This window comes from Mastigoproctus giganteus, chromosome 6, assembly GCF_048544385.1.
Source record: "Mastigoproctus giganteus isolate SK-2022 chromosome 6, ASM4854438v1, whole genome shotgun sequence".
NCBI lineage: Eukaryota > Metazoa > Arthropoda > Arachnida > Uropygi > Thelyphonidae > Mastigoproctus > Mastigoproctus giganteus.
The window spans coordinates 204,594,269-204,611,543 of record NC_143580.1 but is presented as its reverse complement, the minus strand read 5'-3'; the positions used below and the strand labels follow the sequence as shown (position 1 = coordinate 204,611,543).

Below are 17,275 nucleotides of genomic sequence, written 5' to 3'. Positions count from 1 at the left end.
TGCGTGGATATCGAGTGACAGATGAGTAATCAACTCAGATTGCTCTCGCGCAATATGACTACAAGATAGATGTGCAAATAAAATTAAAATGTCTAAATACTGGGTTGTGTAAGTTCAAATTCACATAAACAGAGAACTCACTGTCCAAGAAGTAGGTGAAAATCTCTCTAGGAAACTTGAATGGGCAAGTGTGATTGCCTTATTATGAGTGATATTTACTTACAGGTAGTTCTCGACTTTACGAGTTAATTTGTTCCTAGCGTGCGCTCATAAAGCGAAAACTCGTAAAGCAGGAATTAAATCCCATAGACATAATATTAAAAATAGGGATTACGTTCTCAACAATGAAATTAGTTAGCTAATTAATTTATGTTTAAACAATGATTGATTGATCCAAAGAAATTAAAACATAGCCAGTCAAATCACGCAAATTATAATAATAAAGAAATTATTTATGACTTACAAATTTTAAAGAATGGTTATTCTTCATCATCGACTACATGCACGCTTGTTGATCACTCATTATTGGCTCGGCACTTGTTGGTTTGTTGCACAAAGAGTTGTCTTCTTCAGAAATGCTTCAAGGGCATTTGTTTCCATGATAATCTATGTTCTTTATAAATTTCAATAGATGCATAAGCATTTTTTAATGGAACGCACAAATTGCAACTAACATGATTTGTGCAAAGTAACAAGTTTACGAAGCTTTAAAAAAAAAGGAATGAAGAGAAGATTCTGAGAATTTATTTATGTTTTTATACAACTGAAGATTTCAGTAAAGGGGAAACACATTTCACCATAATAACACAAAAAAACCACACAATTCCAGCTATCGGTATTTTCGCAAATGCAATAACATCGAGTTTACAACCCGTTTATAATTGCTCACATTAACAGAAAAGCCCAATAAACCGGAAAGTGCAAATTGTTTTTATTGTTTTATGGTCGTCACCTCCAGAAATGTGCTTTAGAAAAATGTCATGAAGGTGTTCAAAATTGGTTCTTATAACAGAACATATGATAATGATGAAAGTGTAGTGCATTTTATTGATTTGAATTGGTAACTAATACAATTTGCACTATAAAAACGACCTTTTAGAGAGTTATATGGCGAAAATTTCAACTTCCGGGGTCATGAAACGAATTGCCAAAAAACAATGTGTTATTGGGTTCACATTACGATATTTTCACGATACAATGGTGTTTCTGGAACAGATTAATATCGTAAAGCTGGGTACACTGTATTGAATAGCTATGCGCGTGGTTTGAAATGCAGTATTTATGAATTTTTAACATTCATTTTTTGCAATTAATGTTCATATTTTCAATTTTGTTGATATTTGATACCTTGAAAAAAAAAAAAAAAAAAAAACTCGTAAACCCGGGAACTCGTAAAATGAATACTCTTATTAGTAAAATAATAAGAGGAGTTTACCTCAATATAGTGCGTAGGACACTTCCGTATGATACCCTCCATACGGAAGTGTCCTACGCACTATATTGAGGTAAACTCCTCTTATTATTTTACTAATATTATTATCAACGTAGAACATATTGAGTAGTACAGCTCTGATTCATACTATCTAAAATGAAAACTCGTAAAGCAAGAACTGCCTGTACTTCTTATAGCCAGGAAATTGCAGGCCAGCAATACACAAAGTGAGGATAATTTTTCTGAAACTATCTGGATGACTGTTATTTATTCCAGCATATTGGAGCCAGGGGGCTCAGATATCTTTAACTAGTTCTCACCAGGGATCTGGGCAGTATCATAAATATGACGATGCATTGACCAATAGAATCACATCATAAAATGGGTAGTGTACAAAGAAATTCATGGTGGTCTAAAGAAAGGGCGAGGGAGGGATTCAGTTTTTTTTAGGGGGAAGGAGAGATGCTATAGCAAATTGAAATGTTTCTTAAACAGTAATTAACTGGAAAGACAGCTACATATGGTGGAACAAAAATGTATTGTGGGAAGTCTTTAGAGGATTTATCCTTTGTGCCACTAAAAGATCTACCATTAACTATTCATTCACCACAAAAAATGCTAAAATAGATCACAAGTGAGCAGAAAGATTTAACTGAGAAAAGGGGAAAAAAAGCATTGAATAGTTAGACTATGAGACACACCAATTCATTTGACAAAAACAAGTAGAGAAATATCATCAGAACTTGGACACTTTTTGACATCAAGGTTGTTCAGGATTATTCTAACATTCTTCTTTCAAAAGACCATGGAGAAATACTGAATGAAATATGTCCAGTATTATAAGAGGTGGCTTACCAAGATCAGCAATGCAAGGGTTAGTGGAAAAGTAAGGTGCTAATGAGTCAGCTTTATCTTTATATGAAAATGCAACAGGGGTAACTACATATGAAAATGCAACAGACATAGACAGAAGTAATGGCTAACAGCTTTGGTAAGGGACCAGAAGGTTCAGCTGCCATTTAAACAAGAAGCAAGTTTGCCAGTCTACTCAAAACTGAGTTTGAATTTATTAATAACATTTTTAAAAGTTTTACTACTGTTGCAAGATTTAGGTAATGCAAGAAGGCAAGCCAACTTCCCTCCCAATCTATATCTCTGTCTCAGTGATTACATCAGAAATCGCCAAGTCATGATAGGCACAACGTATAAAGAATTTTCTCGGCACATCAACAGAGGCTGCCCATAGGGATCAGTCCTTGGCCCACTATTTTAGATATTTGTCCTAGCCAAACTTTTTAATTCAGAAATCCCTCATTCATCTCTAATAGTTTTTGCTGATGACAATGCGTTTATACTGGCTGATACCCAAGTCACGCTTGGGGGGGGGGGAGAGAGAGAGAGAGAGAGAGAGAGAGAGCTGCTTCTGCTCTTACTGAAATCCAGTTCCTGGTCTTCCCTACATAACCTCAAAATATCACCAGAAAAGACATGGGCATTTCTCATCAAAGGAACCCTCAGTGTAAACAGGCACCTAACAGTAAAACTCAACAACGTGCCCATCAAAGTAGTGGGCAAGTTCAAATACTTTAGAATAGTTATAGATGCCAAACTAACCTTCTTTCCTCATTTAGTTCACCTTGCAGAAAAAATAAGAAAATATACCTCTTCTATATACAGAATGTCAAAGCATGACTGTAGGAATTGGGCAACATGTGCTGTCAATCCTTTACAGTGCTTTCTCCCTGCTGTCTGCTACAGTGCAGTGGTTTGGTATCAACATGTCACCATTGACTGAAATATGCACAAACTAGACTCCATACAAAGGAACATGCTTCTTACCAACACCCATGCATGCTGCACTGTGAGCATGCCTGCACCCCAAGTCCTTGCGGGGCTCTCCCCCTGCAAGGGGACTCAACTACTGCCATTGGAAATCCCTATTGGCAACCATTACTGGCTTCATTCTGGACTTGTCTAATACCTACAAACAAGAAAAGAAAAGATTAAACAACTACCTCACACAAAAATAACAAAATGACTGGAGTGAAATACTCAGAGGGAACGCTACCAAAAAAGTTCCTACCTGATGTCACCATCACATATGTGCATCCATCTCCATGGTTCTTGGCAAGGCTGAACGTCACTTACCTCATTACAGGACATGGCTTCCTGAACAAGAAACTGGCTGAACTAGGTCTTGGCAAAGATCTATCCTACACCTGTAGCTCCCCTGAGGACTGGCAGCATGTCCTGTACTATTGTGTTAACTAACATCCACAGAGAAGCATAATGCTCATGTGTCTTCAGTCTCTTCCCTGCAGCAAGAAGCATCTATTTGTCACAGAAGAAAAATACTACAAAGAACTCAGCATTCACCCAGGAAGCTTTTATACTTGGGAGAACCCTTCTTTTGCAACAGAGAACTGGCAAATGAAATTACCAATATGACACTGCCCTCTCAATACTTCTCACAGTCTTCAACATACGGCTCAAATCCCTTTCCATTTGGAAACTTGCTGGCATCCACAAGTGGGTGCAGGATCTGCAAATCACAAACCCCTCAGGATAGGATTACACCTGGATACGCTAATAGTAGTAGTAGTAGTGGCATGTGATGCAAGAAAGCAAATGTATGAGCTTATGCAGCATCAGCCAAAAAAAAAAAAAAAAAATCACACCATTCCCTCCAAATGCCTGTCCAGTTCCTCCTTAAATTTATTCAACCTATCAACTTACACAACGACAGATGGAAGTTTGTTCCAGCAATTAACCACCCGCTGGCTAAAGGCAAATTTCCGCACATCTATTCTACATGTCTTTTCTTAATTTGAATTTATGCCCCCTTAGGTTCGTAATCTGAACAAGTGGAAGGATCCCATCAGAATTCAGCGTGCTCAACCCATTCAAGGCCTTATATACCTCAATCAGATCACCGCGCAGGTGCCTAGTCTCCAGCCACTGCAATTTGCAGAACTTAAGCCTCTCTTGGTAAGAGGATCCCTTCATTCCCCTCACCAATCTTGTTGCCCTTCTCTGAACACGCTCAAGTAAATCTACATCCTTCCTAAAATGAGGCCTCCAGGCCTGTACGCAGTACTCAAGACGTGGCCTGACCATTGCCTTATACAGAGGGATAATCACCTCCTTTTCCCTGCTAGCAAAATTCCTATATATCATTGACAAAATCCCATGAACTGCCCTGGCAACCTGTCTGCATTGCTCAGAGAACTTCATATCTGCCTGCACAATTACTCCCAGGTCTTTTTCATTTTCTACCACCTTAAGTGTAGTACCACACAGTTGGTACGTTTCTCTGGGGTTACTTCTACCCATATGCAGTACTTTGCATTTGTCAAGGTTAAACTTCAGTTGCCACTTCTTAGCCCATCTGCCCAAATTATCTAGATCCTGTTGCAGTAGCACACTACCATTACTGTCATTAACAACCCTGCCAAACTTTGTATCATCTGCAAACTTCGACATTAAGCCTGATATACCTTCATCAATATCATTGATAAATATACAAAACAACAGTGGACCCAACACCGAACCCTGTGGGACTCCACTAATAACATTAGTCCAAGAAGAGCAGCACCCATTGATTACCACCCTCTGTCTTCTCGCACTTAACCATCCTTTTATCCATTGTAGCAACTTACCCTTAATACCATTCTGCTCCAATTTGTACAATAGTCTTCCATGCGCAACAGTGTTAAAAGCTTTCCTGAAATCCAAATATATGATATCAAAATTATTTTTTGCATCCAGTTCCTTTGTAACCACATCATAATATCCTATCAAATTTGTCAGACAAGACTTTCCCTTAACAAACCCATGCTGTGTCTGAATTATTGCTGCAGTCTTGTCTAGATGATCCTGCAATGCATCTTTAACCAGCGACTCCATTATTTTACCCGGAACAGAAGTTAAACTAACTGGTCTGTAATTACTCGTGTCACCCTTCGATCCCCCTTTGTGAATTGGGGATACATTTGCACATCTCCAGTCCGTGGGAACCTCCCCTGAGTCCAAGGATGCTCTCATAATTATGGCTAAGGGTTTGCTTAGTTGCTTTGCCGCCTCCTTTAATATAAGTGGATAGATCCCATCCACCCCAGGTGCTTTTCTTACGTTTAACTTCAACAATTTCTCTTCCACTTTGCTCTCAGTTATTACAAAATCATTAAGTATCTTGCTACAATTTGATAACCTTCTGCCATTTTCAAACCTTAATAATTCCTCACGTGTGAATGTAGATGCAAAATACTCATTCAGTTTGTTTGCTATCTGAGCAGGATCATCAACAGTCGAACCATCAATGTCAAGTGGACCAATCAGATTCATCCCCTTCCTTTTAGAGTTTATATAAGTAAAGAAATCCTTGCTGTTTTTCTTAGCATCTTTTGCCAAGGATTTCTCGTAATCTGCCTTCGCCTGCCGAACCTCCTTTGTGACCTGATTACAGATTAACTTATATCTGCCATAGGCTTCTGAGTCGCTTGATAATTTATATGCATCCCATGCATTTTTCTTCTCTGTTACGAGTCTCATTAGTTCATTTGACAACCATTTAGGCCTAAACCTTGAACAATATTTCTTAATAGGTATGAAACTTTTAGTAGCTTCCACGATTAATTCCTTGAATGCTTCCCACTTAGAATTTACTGTTGGTAACATCGTCAGTTGATCCCACTGTACAGAATTTAAAAACTGTCTGAGACCACTGTACTCGCCTTTACGGAAGCAAAAACCTTTTCCTTTACCCCTGATGGTAATTAAATCTTTAAGTAAATCCCAAGTCAGTACACTGTGATCACTGCCACCTAGTGGTTCTTTTATCTGCAAATTCCTAATACATGAATTATCACTGCTGATAACCAGATCAGACATACCCTGGTCCTGTTCCATCTATCCTTTCTACAAAGGATGTTTCCCGTTTCCCTGACAATAGAGTCACCAACAACTACTAGTTCCTTTAGGACCAGCGCAATCTGCCTTGGGGATTGCCTCTGTGTTGTGTGATGACCAAGTGCAAGCTCTGACGTTGATGTGGGCAGCTGAGAGCCTGATGGGCCCCTGAATTTAGATCTTTCGAGGGCATCCACCCTGTCCTTCAAACTCTCATATAGGCCCATAATGTGGGTCAGGTGTTGCTGACGTTCAATCCTTGGATGTGAGATCATTCCTTTTTTGCTGCTCCCTCTCCCGAGGGTGTGGGATAAATACAAATCCGTATCGGGTAGGACACCACCCAAATACCTTGATGTAGGGGTGGAGCAGACATCCCCAGATGTTCCAAGCCAAAATGGCTCTCATCTTGCAGGGCACCCTTACCCCACAATCTTTCATTCTTTCTCTGGTCTGAATGGGCTCTCAGGCCAAGGCAAGTCCCTGCTTCTTTTTGCCCACCTTTTCATTCCACCGGAGGATTACTCCTTTCCTATTCCTCTCCTCTTTTCCCTCCATCACTTTTATTATCTTCCCCACTTACTTTCCTTTTTTTTTTTTTTTTTTTTTTTTAATACTTGGTCTCTATCCAGGAAGCCTAGGCAACCCTGGTGGAGACTAGTCAGGGAAAAATGGGCAGCCTGGCTCACCTCCTACTACAGGATCCTACTACTATAGATCCCACTACAGGCCGCAGCAAGCAGCCAGAAAACAACAGAACAACCAGACACTACACTTTTTCTGGCTTTTGCACTGCATTCCATCACAGAGTACACATGGTGTAGATGTGGGAAACCACCAGTGGCACCTGACCCAAATACTATGCCACTATGTTGCAAGATTTAGTGTAAGCAGAAAAGGAAGCTGCAGACTTGGATACAAGCCAATTGCCATGTGATATGTTCTTATCTTAAACAACCTTAGCACATTCATTGAAAAACCAAGGTTTAGATAAAGGATAAGAGTTTGTGCTGTACAAGAAATAAAAGATTTCATTCCTATAAAAACAATTTCACTGACTCAATCTGAAAAAATATCATTTGTTGGATCAGATGATAGCCCCACAAAGGAAAAGTGGAATAGAAATCAAGATCGTCATCATATTTCACACCTCATATTATTTGCAACACCAAACAACATGAGGCTGGGAATGGTTATGAGAGAGAGAGAGAGAAACATCCACCCTCTGTTGGACCATCACTAAATTGTGATCTTAGCTACCTACAGAACAATTAGAACAATTGATATTAATTAAATGTGTACTTTTGACTGATTGTTGATGAGGAAAGAGAATCAATAAGTGTGGGCTCAGGATTGTTTAGATTCCTAGTAAGTAAATGAACAAGTTATACAACATCAATAATAGAAGTAAAAGCCTAGCATCTCTAACAGCTGGGTCTGTACATGAAAACTGAAGCTGAAGATAACTATGGAGTTACAAGGATTAAAATCAACTAAAATTACTTTGTTAGGAAAGCTACTGAAGCAAGCTGAGTTTCAAAGAAAATGGATTGCCAGCTTCTACATAACTGATGCCTGCCCTCTCAGCAATGCAGTGCCAATAAGCGCTGAAAGAATCAGTTAAGTGGTGATACTGTTACAAATAATACACTTCTTTTTGGGAAAGTGAGTAACACTTTCCCAAAAAGAAGTGGTGTGATACCAAGGCAACTCCTTGTGATAGCTTCATTTTACAAGAAATAAGTGATGGGTATTAAGACTTTTGTCTTAGTTTATTTTAGTAATTCTATTATTCCTATTCATACTGACATTTATAAAATAAACACAAACTTGGTAAAGGTTAATCTGTAAGTTTTTGCTTCCCAACAGAAATACAGATGAACTGTATTTCTGTTGGGTTTGTGTATCCAAAATTTAAAAATACAAATACACAATAACTTTCAGCGTTTTTTTTTTTTTTTTTGTTTCAGGTATGAATGATGTATATAATATATAAATCATGATATATAAATATGATATATAAATATGTATGTATATAAATCATGACATTTCATGAAGAATGAAAATGACATAAGAAGTATATTGGTGAAAATGACATAAGAAGCAGATTAGTAAAAATTAAAATTATAAATAATAAAAATTTTGATTTTTAATACTGAAATGGAATTTAAAAAAATTCTATCCTTCCTCAAACCAGCTTTAAACAATAACAACATGAGGTAGGTGGCATTATTTGGATTGTGTGTCCCATGAGGCATTAGTACATGTCTGTAATTTGCATGCACTCACTAACTGATGAAAAACCAAGTTTCAGCTGAAAAAAAGGTGCCACATTAACAAAGTTCATATGATATTATTTTTGTTCTTCACAAGATGTAATGATGCTTATCAAAATTTAAATCTCCTGCTTTTGAGTAACTAATTCCATATGAAACATTGTACTTCACATGACAGCCAAACATAATAAAATAATAAGTCAACAACTAACTTACCAAAATCCACTCCTTCTGACACTTTCCCTCTTGCAACTGATAATAATACTGCTCCCCGTCCATTTTCACAGGCCTAGAGAGAGCGAACATGCATTGAAATATTATTTTAAACATATTAATTTGGGAGTCACTTCTCTTAAAGTGGGCCTCAACTGAGAACTTTCTATTAAACTGATTTAATTTTCATAGTTTTTCACATGACATTCAAACATAAGTTTAATAACAATAATATCAAATCAATGCAAGGAAGCTTCAGATATATGAATCGGGCTTATTCAGCCTGATTCATTTATTTAAAGTACTACACATATACAAGGATGATTGATAAGCAATATTTTTTTTAACAAAATTTATTTAATGAAGCTCATCATGTTTCACACTTTAAACACTAAACATGAGGGTCAGAATGACTAGAGAGGCCCACTAAAGAATAGGCCATCACCAAATTTGTAGTAAAAATGGCTAATCTAAATTACAGAGTACACTTGGTCATTTCCTGCAATGTATGAATAACTTGTAACAAACTGTTTTTGCTGTTTGTTCTATAATACTTGACTTGACTGATTACAGAAGGATTTCAAAGGTTTACTGTATGGAAGTGAATGTATGTAATGGTTTGCACAAGTGAACTTCCATTAGGCATGCACTAGTATCAAATGTCCATTGTGCATAAATCACTTGGGGAAAAAAAGTTATTTCGTCCTCAGCTATGTGCAGGTGAATTTAACTGAATATGAATGTGTAAACAATAATTTACATGTAATGGGAAGAAAAATTGATACAAGTATCACATAACCAAGTGACAGGGCAGATTAGGGACCCACGTTTGTTTTTCAGAATTTCAACAAAAGTAGAGATATTTAAATTCAAATCTAGTTGGCTATTATGATAACTTCCTGCACCAAGGAAACAATGCAAAATAAATGTGTGTAATTAGAACAGCAGCATCACTATAGCAAATCTGCTGGTAAGAAATTAGTATTTGACTAGTAGAAATTGGAAGTAAAGATTTCTTAGAAGTAACAGAACTGGCAAAAAGACTGCTATGTACATACAAGTCATTCAAATGAAAATCACAAAAGTAAATAAAAGTTATTTCACAAACAAGAAGGGAACTATGCACATAAATCATCAGTGTAGTCCCCATTACAATTGACACATCCTCAATGCTATAATAATGCCTAGATTCCTTAAGAGAGACAGAAGTTTTGGTTGGTGTTGAAGCCATTCATGCACCATCTAGACCTTTTCATATAGCAAAAAGTGATGTCCTCCTAGTGCATCTTTTAGTGACCAAAAAAAAAAAGGGAGATAAACATATTGGAGTAATACCCCAAACTTCATCTCTTGTATCTGATTCTACAGAACAGGCATTGTGAGAATGGGTGTTATCATGTTATAGGCACACAGACTGAGAGCAGCACAAACCATGTCTTTTTTGAATTGCTATTTTTAATTCATTCAGAAGAACATAACAGAAGTGATATGCTTCTGAACTAATCACATTTGTCATTATCACTATTTCTCTTCTCTGCACTTAACATTCCAGAATAACTCCTTTATGACTGAAGAATGCGGTGAGCAACAGTTTCTCAACTGATGCTTGGGTGTGGACTTTAAGTTGAGAAGAGTCTACATGGTACCATGGTATACCTGTGCATTTGCTTTGTAGAATAAAATAGTGTACACAGAATTTGTCTCCCACCACTAGATATCAAACTAGATATCAAACAAGAATCCAGCAAGTACACTACTTACTAATGACAGTATGTGCTAAACCAACATCAGTCATGCAAAACATGGCAATTTCTTCAGTAGTGACATCATGGTTTCCTTATGAGTTCTTCCACTGCTATTATTATTCCTGTGTCATGACATGATGTGCCTGTCCTGGCTGAAGGTATTATTCAGCAATTTAAATACCATTCTTAAACTTATCCACTCATAGATTTTGCCAAAGACTCATGCAAGCTTTACTATACTGAGCAAAAATTCTGCAATAAATTTCAGCCTTTATTGTTTCTGAATTCAAAGATGGATTACAGATTGCATCCCAAACACTTCTTAGTTCATTTCAAAAATATACGTAGTCTCAGTTCTAATTTTAATGACGCCCATTTCCACTTATAGTCTGCCAAACCCCATTGTACTTTTTCTGACAGAATCTCAGTTATCAGTTGATTCAACCACTGCTCATCTCAGTTGCCCAAATTATTTGCTGTATGATTCGTTTAACCTCAAAGGTGGTATTTGTGCATGTGTCCGTTCCGATATTCCATGTCAGAGACTAGGTAATTTGGAATCTCCTCTTTTCAATCTTCTCTGGCTTAAAATCTCTCTACCTCATTCTGTCAAATTCATCAGTTGTCTCTACCATTCTCCCAATTCCACTAATCACTTGGAGCTCTTTGACTTTTTCTCTTTGCAACTCGACTTTCTCCAGCCCAACTTTCCTAACAGTGAGGTAATTTTCCTTGGTGATTTTTATGTTCACAACTCCAGCTGGCTTCTGTTCTCTAGTCACACAGACCCAGCTGGTGGAGATGCTGAGGCTTTTGCAATTACTAATGACTTCGCACAGATTGTTCATTTACCTACCAGAATACTGAACAATCCTAACCATACAGCCAACACGCTTGATCTTTTTCTCACAAACAACCCTTCTAAGTACACGGATGAAGTGAGTCCTGCTTAAGGCACCTCAGATCACAAGTTGGTGATTGTCTCTTCTCCAACGGAACTTTTATCTCATGGCTATTTCCCACCTCATAAAATAAATAAATTTTCTGTTTATACTCCGGGACGACCAAACGGTCAAAGGAGTTCACAAGATAGACAGATTACAAGAAACAGCACCGTATTCAGTAGTCACGGGCTTGAACCCCGGTCACTCAAGGCATGTGTACTTATGCATCCGCGCGCCTGACCACTAGGCTACGGTGGCCTCATGTTGTTTGGCATTACAAGAATGCAAAATGGGATGACCTGCAAGATTTCTTTTCTTCTTTTCCTTGGTTGGATTACTGTTTCAAAACTTCTGATGTCAACGTTTGCTCAGATCGTGTCAGTGAATTTATTCTTGTAGGAATGGAATCCTTTATTCCACACTCCACGTTAAAATCTAGTCATTTATCTAAACCTTGGTTTTCCAATAAATGTACTAAGGTTGTTTGAGAGAAGAATGTTGCATATTGGCATATTTGCTTGCATTTTGGCTTGTTTCCAATTCTTCAGTTTCGTTTTCTGCCTACACCAAAGCTTGCAACAAACAAAAATTAATCCATCCAAACTAGATTTTGAACAGGCTAAGAGCAGAAAACTTGCTTCTTGCCCTAATGGTAGCCGAGCATTCTGGTCTCTTGCCAAAGCTATTGGCCACAACTTTTGCCCATCTCTGCTCCCACCTCTGTCCAAACCAGATGGTTCTGTTGTCACTTCAGCCAAGGATAAACTGACCAGCTAGCATCCCATTTTTCTTTCAACTCATGTATTAATGATCTTGGTAAAACACCTCCCACCATTCCCAACATGCTCCATTCAATGGATCCTGTGGTCTTCCATCAAAAGGATATCAGAAGGATTTTGATGAATCTTGATGCTAAGAAAGCTCCAGGTGCTGATGGTATTTCTCCATTTGTTCTCAAAACAAGTGCCTCCTGAACTTACTCCTGTTCTTTGCCACCTTTTTTCACTTTCTTATTCCAAAGGTGTTTTTCCTTCTGCTTGGAAATTCTCTCATATCCAGCCAGTTCCTAAAAAGGGTGACAAATCCCTCCCAATCAATTATCGTCCCATTGCAATTACTTGTACTCTTTCTAAAGTAATGGAAAAATCAATTAACCACTAACTCATAAACTACCTAGAAAACTTCCGTCTGATCAACAGTAGCCAGTATGGATTCTGTCAGCGTCAATTCAATCCACTGGTGATATTCTGGCTTATGTTACCCATTTATGGACAAATTCAATGGAAAAGTTCAGTGAAACACAAGCAGTTGCTCTTGACCATGTTTGGCATAAAGGTCTTCTAAACAAGCTTCCATCTTATGGTTTGCCAACTGTTTTTTGTAATTGGTTATCCAGTTTTCTCTCTGATCGCTCACTGAGGGTGATGGTAGATGGCTCTCTGTCTTCTAACTTTTCCACTAATGCTGGTGTCCCCCAAGGTTCAGTTCTTTCCTCCACTCTTTTCCTCTTGTATATTAATGACCTTCTATCGTTTACTGGAAATCCTATCTTATCCTATCCAATGATAGCACATTGCATTCTGCTTTCCATTCCTTGCCGTGGAGAAACCTTGCCATGCTGCTGAATCAGCTTCAACTTCTCGAATATCTGCTAACAATTTCTTAAATGCCGATCTCCAGGTAATTCTCCAGTGGGGCAAAGACAACTTAGTTGATTACAAACCTTCAAAAACTCTGTTTTGTCTTATATCTCGCAAAAAGGATTCTTCTGCTCCTATACGTATCTTTGGTGACATTCTGATTTCTAGACAAGATGATATTTCTCTTTTGGGGATTACCCTGACTTCTAATCTCTCTTGGCACAAGCACATTACAAATATTGCTTCTTCTGCATCTAAAAAACTTGTTTGTTTTTTTCTTTTGGCGTTACTTTTCTTCCAAACAGCTGTTCACTCTGTACAAATTGCAAATCCACCCTACCATGGAATACTGTTCCCACATCTGGGTCGGTGCCCCCAAAACCTCTCTCACGCTTCTAGATTCCATTCAGAAGAGGGCAGTTAGGTTAATTCATGATTCGTCTTTAACAGAGTCTCTCCACTCTCTATCTCATAGATGTACTGTTTCGGCTACATGCCTTTTCTTCAGATACTTCCACGGGCACTGTTCTTCTGAATTGGCTTCTATAATTCCCACTCTCTTTCAAAACAGCCTGAACACATGGCGCCATCAGCCAACATCAATTTACTGTCCAACTTCAAACTCATAAAACCAATTTTTCATCTTCCTCGTTTATTCATTCAACTGCCATTTTCTGGAACAACCTTCCTTCATTCGTATTTCCTGAAAATTACAACCTACAGAAGTTCAAGTCTAATGTCAACAAATATCTTCTTTCATCTTCTCCACCTCCAACCCAAGCATGGTACTAAGTACTATAGTACTATAGGTTCTAATACCTCTCGTGTTTGGGGTTTTTCATAAATGCAAGGGTGCCAACATCTTTAAAACAGTTTCCAATTAATGAAAACAAATCTTGCCAGTGGGTAATCAGTGTTTCCAACACCCTTCAATCAATAATCTTTCACAAGATTATAATCAGTTTTCGCATAATAGTATTAGTACCTTAAATTTATTCCACTCATCCACTTTCACAACACTAGGTGAAAGTTTATTCCAACAACCGATTATGCTTTTGCTGAAAGTAAATTTCCACACATCTCTTCTGCAGTCATCCATTTCCAATTTAAAATTATGTCCCCTCATGTGTTCCATCTCAGAAAGAGTAAAGATGCCATCAGTATTTAGATTACTTATCTCTTTTAAAGGCTTGTACACTTCAATTACGTCATCCCACAGGCTCCTGTTGGAAGGTGATAGTCTCTGCACCCTTTTCAACAGATCTATGTCCTTCCTAAAATGAGATTTCCATACCTGTATGCAATATTCCATATATAGCCTAACCATTGACTTATAAAATGGAATTATCACCTGTGTCTTCAATCCCTAGCAAAGTTTATGTACATCAATGACTGAACCCCATGAGTTGTAGCAGCTTGTTTGCACTGCAGAGGGAATTTCACATCATTACTATTACTTCTAGATCTTTTTCATACTCCACTACTTTTGAGTTTGATACCACCTAAATGGTACATTATTCTAGGATTCTGCTATCCAAATGCAGTATCCTGCATCTATCACTGTTAAACTTCGATTGCCATTTTACAGCCCATCTTAATTTATCTAGATCTTCTTGAAGTAGCATACCCTGATTATTATCATTACCACTGTGTCCACTTTGTATCATCAATAAATTTAAAGATAAAATTTGAAATACCTATATTACTGTCATTAATAAACATTAAAAGCAGTAAGGGGACCCAACATCAACCCTGTGGAACTCTATTCATTACATTAGCTTATGAAGATCAATGGCAATTTACAATAACCCTATGTCTCCTACCAATTAACCATCACTTTATTCAGAGCAACTTTCCTCTAATGCCATATTCCTCCAGTTTATACAACAATCATATATGTGGTGCAGTATCAAAGGCTTTACTGAAATCTAAGTAGATGATGTCAAATTTATTCTTTGCATCCAATTCCTCTGTGGCAACCTAATAGTAGCTAATCACATTTGTGAGCCATGCTCTCTCTTTAACAAACCCATGTTGTGACTCCAGTTCTTTAAAGACGATCTTGCATTACTTGTTTTAACAAATGATTCCATTATTTTCCTCGGCACAGAGGTTAAACTGACATGTCTAAAGTTACCCACTTCACCCTTTGAACCATCCTCATGAATAGAGAATACATTTGCACATATCAAATCTACAAGTACCTCCCCAAATCTAAGGATGCACTCATTATTATGGTTATAGGTTTAGTTACCTCTTTTGGAGCTTCTCTTAATATAACTGAATAGATTTCAATCAGCCCCAGGTGCTTTTTTTTCACTTTTATCTGCAACAATTTCTCTACAACCTCATCTCTAAAAACTACTAAATATCCCAATGCAGATGCAAAATATTTATTCAATTTATCAGCATTTTGTAAGTATCATGAATAATCATACCATTCATATCCAGTGGACCAAGGTGATTCATCCTTTTCATTTTAGTGTTAATATGCAAAGAATTCGTTGTTGCTTTTCTTTATACTTTTAGACAAGGCCTTTTCATAATTCCCTTTGGCTGTCTAATCACATACGTAAATTGGTAATACACTAATTAGTTACAGTATTTGCCGTATGGTGCAAGGAAGCCAGCCACAGGCTTTTGCTGCACTGGCAAAAAAAAAAAAAAAAAAAAACCAAGTAAATAAGAAAATACAAATTATATTCTTTCCTCCTCATACAGGAAACTATCCAGTTGACCACTGAATTTACTCAAACTATCAGCCTCAACTACCTGTGAGGGCAACTTGTTCCAGCAATCAATGACTCGCTGGCTAAAAGAAAAGTTCCTACAATCTAATCTAAACCCCTTCAATTTGAATTTATGACCCCTAGTTCTGGAATTCTTTATAACAGTGAAAATTCCAAATTTATTCATTTTACTAATCCCTCTCAGAATCTTATAAACCTCAATCAGGTCACCAGTGCTTAGTTGCCAAGCTCTGTAGCCCACATAATCGGGGTCTTTCCTCATACGGTCATCCTTCTGCTGATCTCACCATTTGAGTTGCCCATCTTTAGACCCCCTTACAAGAAGCTCAATGTCTTTTTTCAGATGTCTCCATACTTGAACAGAGTATTCCAAATGTGGTCTTACAGTTGCCTTATACAGTGGGATTAGGGCCTCCATATCTCTACAGGATAACACTTGATAAATTATCGATGGGCTTTCCTGACTGCCAGCCTACACTGCTCAGAACTCTTCATATCTGCCCAATCCCTTCATAACTCTCAGATTCTTTTCCTCCTCCACAGTTTTTAATTCAACCCATCAGTGTATAATTTATTTGTGGGTTGCTATTCTCCCTATAGACCTTGCATTTAGCAGAAATAAAACATAGCTGCCACTTCTCTGGTCATCTTTAAAGTCTGTTAAAGTCAACCTGAAGGAGCATTTCTTGGTACTAATCATTAATGACTCAGCCAATCTTTATTTCATTTGTAAATTTTGACATCACATCTATCCCTTTGTCAACGTCATTTATGAAAATGAGAAACAATGGTGGACTTTGAGGGACCCCACTCCTGACGTTACACCAATCTGAAAAATATACATTAATCACAATCCTCTGCTTTCTTCCCTGCAGCTAGCCGGTAGTCCATCTTAAAATCTTACCAGTAATCCCAACCTGTTCAAGCTCATACAGCAACCTCTCATGAGGGACCGAGTAAAATGCTTTGCTAAAATCCAAATAAACTATATTGAAATTATTCCTTAAATCCAGTTCATGAGTAACTGTGCCAAAATAGCCTATTAAGTTAGTTAAGCATGATTTACCCTTAACAAAGCCATGTTGTGTGTCCTTTAGAATGCTAAATCTATCTAAATGTCTTTGGACTGCACTCTTAATCATTGTCTCTAAAAATTTTCCTAACACTAGTATTCACACACATGAAAAATACTTGTCCCTGTTCTTTGCACTCTTAGCCAATGCTTTCTCGTATACAGCCTTGGCCTCCCTGACCTTATTTGTGGTACTATTATAGATCAACTTGTACCTGTTGTAGGCTTCAATACTTTTCATCACTCTATAACTGTCCTATGCTATCTTTTTTTCTGCTCTATCTGACCAGCAGCT

The 17,275-nt window shown here is 37.6% G+C and overlaps 1 protein-coding gene across 1 annotated transcript in view; it reads right to left on the bottom strand.

Moving 5' to 3' along the window:
- Xpd (general transcription and DNA repair factor IIH helicase subunit Xpd) overlaps window positions 1-17,275 on the bottom strand; it is a 279,740-nt gene that overhangs the window by 24,082 nt on the left and 238,383 nt on the right. Inside the window, exon 20 of the mRNA XM_090376384.1 lies at window positions 8,833-8,905. Within this exon, the coding sequence (XP_090232510.1) occupies window positions 8,833-8,905 (73 nt within the window). The remainder of the gene's footprint in view (window positions 1-8,832; window positions 8,906-17,275) is intronic.